At 40.5% G+C, this 3,262-nt stretch overlaps 1 protein-coding gene across 1 annotated transcript in view; it reads right to left on the bottom strand.

The window, feature by feature from the left end:
• Window positions 1-3,262, bottom strand: part of MDN1 (midasin AAA ATPase 1) — a 181,737-nt gene that overhangs the window by 112,723 nt on the left and 65,752 nt on the right. The window contains exons 20-22 of the mRNA XM_012809944.2: window positions 2,193-2,306; window positions 864-1,011; window positions 467-577 (exon numbers count right to left, since the gene is read on the bottom strand). Of these exons, the coding sequence (XP_012665398.1) occupies window positions 467-577; window positions 864-1,011; window positions 2,193-2,306 (373 nt within the window). The remainder of the gene's footprint in view (window positions 1-466; window positions 578-863; window positions 1,012-2,192; window positions 2,307-3,262) is intronic.

Below are 3,262 nucleotides of genomic sequence, written 5' to 3' on the forward strand. Positions count from 1 at the left end.
AGGCAGTGCTGTGAGGTCCTGTGTGTGACTAAGTAGACAGTGTAAACCACAGCACAACCACCCGATGCAGTGCTGTGAGGCCCTGAAGTGTGTTATGATCACTGGTGCAAAGGCAAAAATATATCCAAGATACAGTTAGCCGAAAAAAGAAAGCTAATTCCACTCACATCACATATATTTAAATACATTTTGGAATTTACCTAAGTCAATACATACACAAGAATTTTAATATATAATAAATAAAATAAATAACAATTTAGCTGGAAATGGTTATCATCTGGATTTAAATTGACAAAAAATACGATTATTAGAAATTGTCACCTCTAATACATATATTTCTGTAATGTAACTTTTGTGACATGTTACCATTTCAATTAGAAGATATATCTATTAAAAAAAGCTTAAAATTTGATAACTCAGTGATTAGTTTATTATTAAACACATAAAAAATCAAAACAGGACATACTTGCTTCAGCAAACTTTTGACACTGCCAGAGACGATGTACTGACAAATGAGTTTCTGCACTATTGGGTGCGATGCTCTGTCAAGCTGTGTTAAGAAACCCAAACAAAAGCCCTAGAGAGAAAACACAAACATACATAACACTAACTGCCCTTCTGCAATGCCAGCCCAACTTAGGTTAGGAACAAGACTTAATCGCTTGGGTGGAGCTTCTTCCCAACTTCCCAGGCAATACATGTAAAGTCCTGCGATGTTGAGGACACAGCAGCTCTGATTTGAACTGTTCTGGCTGATCTGACTGACTGGCAGCCACAGGCAAACCAGCATATGCATTCCCACCCCCTCCTTCCCAGGGTGAGCCCCTCCACCCACTCCCAAGTCAAGGAAACTTTAGAAAGACCTCGTAGAGTGAGCGCTGGATGCTGCCACACGGGTTGGAAGCTGCAAACCTCAGGGCCCTGCAGAGAGTCCTAAGGCTGTAGTGAGGTCTGTGGCCAGTCCCATCCACCAATTTAGTCCCAGACTCTTTCCTCAAAGCTGTGTAAAAGCTATGAAGAAGAAAAAGTTCAGGTGATTTTATTTCCTAACAAGCATTCATTATTTTCACTTCTCTATGAAAGAACCATAGATTCTTTTAGACCAGAAATGGTCCAAAAATCAAAGCCTCTCACTCTCTTTTAAACCTTCTTTTACATATTCAGAGGCTATCTTCAAAATAAAAGGCAGAGCTATTGACTGCCTTTGGGAAATTGCGAAATGCATGGTACAATTCCTCTAGCAAAAAGGTACTGGCAGAGTTGGCTCTAATTTAAGGTACAAAATTAGTTCCTTATGATCTAGAACAGTGATGAATAAACACAGAAAATAGAACTCGTGGTGCTTTGAAAGGTACAGGTATAGCTACAATCACTAAAGACCAAATGCTAAAATGGGGGAAGAAGACATGATTGCTGTGACTGTTGTCACCACCCCACATTAGAAGTCCAACTGATGACGAGATGGGAGAGGTTCCAGACTGAAACATTAATTTGTCACGTCAACACTCTGAAATTCATGATCAGCTACCACCGGAAAATCAATTATAACCAACTATGTGTCACAGACGAACTCCAAGTTCCTCCCCAAATAGGATTTGCAACACCTCTGTGCTAGTTAGCAAGATTGTCTTTCTATTGCAAAAAAAAAAAAAAATTTTTTTTGACATTTCAGAAATGGGTTTTTATACCTGGAACACGACTACTTGTACCACTAGCATATTACAAGAGCCTCACTTCACCTAAGCCCTATCTCTCTAGCCTCCATATCTTAATTCTTAACTACATGAATATACAGTATTGTTCAAATATTCCCGGCTATCAAAAATATTCCAATTTGGGGACACAGAGTGGGAAGCCATTCCAAAGCATTTTGAACAAATGCCTCCCTGGCAAACCTATTTAAAATAGGACTCTAGGCCAGGCAATGTGGCTCACACCTGTAATCCCAGCACTCTGAAAGGCTAAAGCAGATGGATTACCTGAGTTCACGGGTTCAAGACCAGCCTGAGCAAGAGTGAGAACCTGTCTCCAAAAAAATAGTCGGGTATTGTGGCAGCTACTTATGAGGCTGAGGCAAGAGAATCACTTGAGTCCGAGAGTTTGAAGTTGCCATAAGCTATGAAGCCACAGCACTCTACCGAGGACGACAAAGTGAGACTCTGTCTCAAAACAAACAAAAAAAGAGAACTTACTTTATGATTCCTTGCACTGTGCTCTTATTCACACTCAATCCTCTTAGATAATCCACAACAAGAATTTGTAAGTCTTCTTTAGTTTCCAATTCTTCTACATAAAGTTCTGTGAATCTGTAAGAAAATTACGACGTATGTGGTAATAACCATTTATTAGAAAGTAAGTACAGTTAGGCTGACAAAGAAAAAATATAAAGAGAAAAACTTAAACTCATTTCAACAGCTTATAGTATGAAATAAAGACATCTTTCAACATGAAATACAAAATGACATAATGAAATAAAAGATAAGGTAACTGTTACCAGAAATATACCATTATTACTTCCCTGCAATAGTTTTCTCCGTATAGTCCCCAGTTCCAAAAACGAAACTTATTCACCAGCTCAGAGCCCATACCATGTGCTTATGACACCAGCCACATACACTGAGGGTGGCAGGTTCAAACCCGGTCTCTGGGCCTGCTAAACGACAGTGACAACTGTAACAAAAAAATAGTCGGGCGTTGTGGTGGGCCCCTGCAGTCCCAGCTGAGGCAAGAGAATTGCTTAAGCCCAAGAGCTTGAGGTTGCTGTGAGCTGTAAAGCCACAGCACTCTACCAAAGGTGACATAGTGAGACTCTTGGCTCAAAAAAAAAAAACTTATCCTCATTTTCAAAAAGACATTTTTTGATAAGTATATGTAAAAAAAAGAGCACATTAGAAAATAAATTCCCTCAACATCAAGAACAAAAAGGTAAGAGTAAGAGAAAACTGTTACTTTTGTGAAAGTATGTAGACAGTATAAACCACAGCACAACCACCCGATGCAGTGCTATGAGGCCCTGTGACTACGTAGACAGTGTAAACCACAGCACAACCACCCGAGGCAGTGCTATGAGGCCCGGTGACTATATAGACAGTGTAAACCACAGCACAACCACCCGATGCAGTGCTATGAGGCCCTATGACTACGTAGACAGTGTAACCACAGCTCAACCACCCGATGCAGTGCTGTGAGGCCCTGTGTGTGACTACGTAGACAGTGTAAACCACAGCACAACCACCCGATGCAGTGCTGTGAGGCCCTGTGT

This window comes from Otolemur garnettii, unplaced genomic scaffold, assembly GCF_000181295.1.
Source record: "Otolemur garnettii isolate 467f Iridium unplaced genomic scaffold, OtoGar3 scaffold00118, whole genome shotgun sequence".
Classification (NCBI taxonomy): Eukaryota; Metazoa; Chordata; class Mammalia; order Primates; family Galagidae; genus Otolemur; species Otolemur garnettii.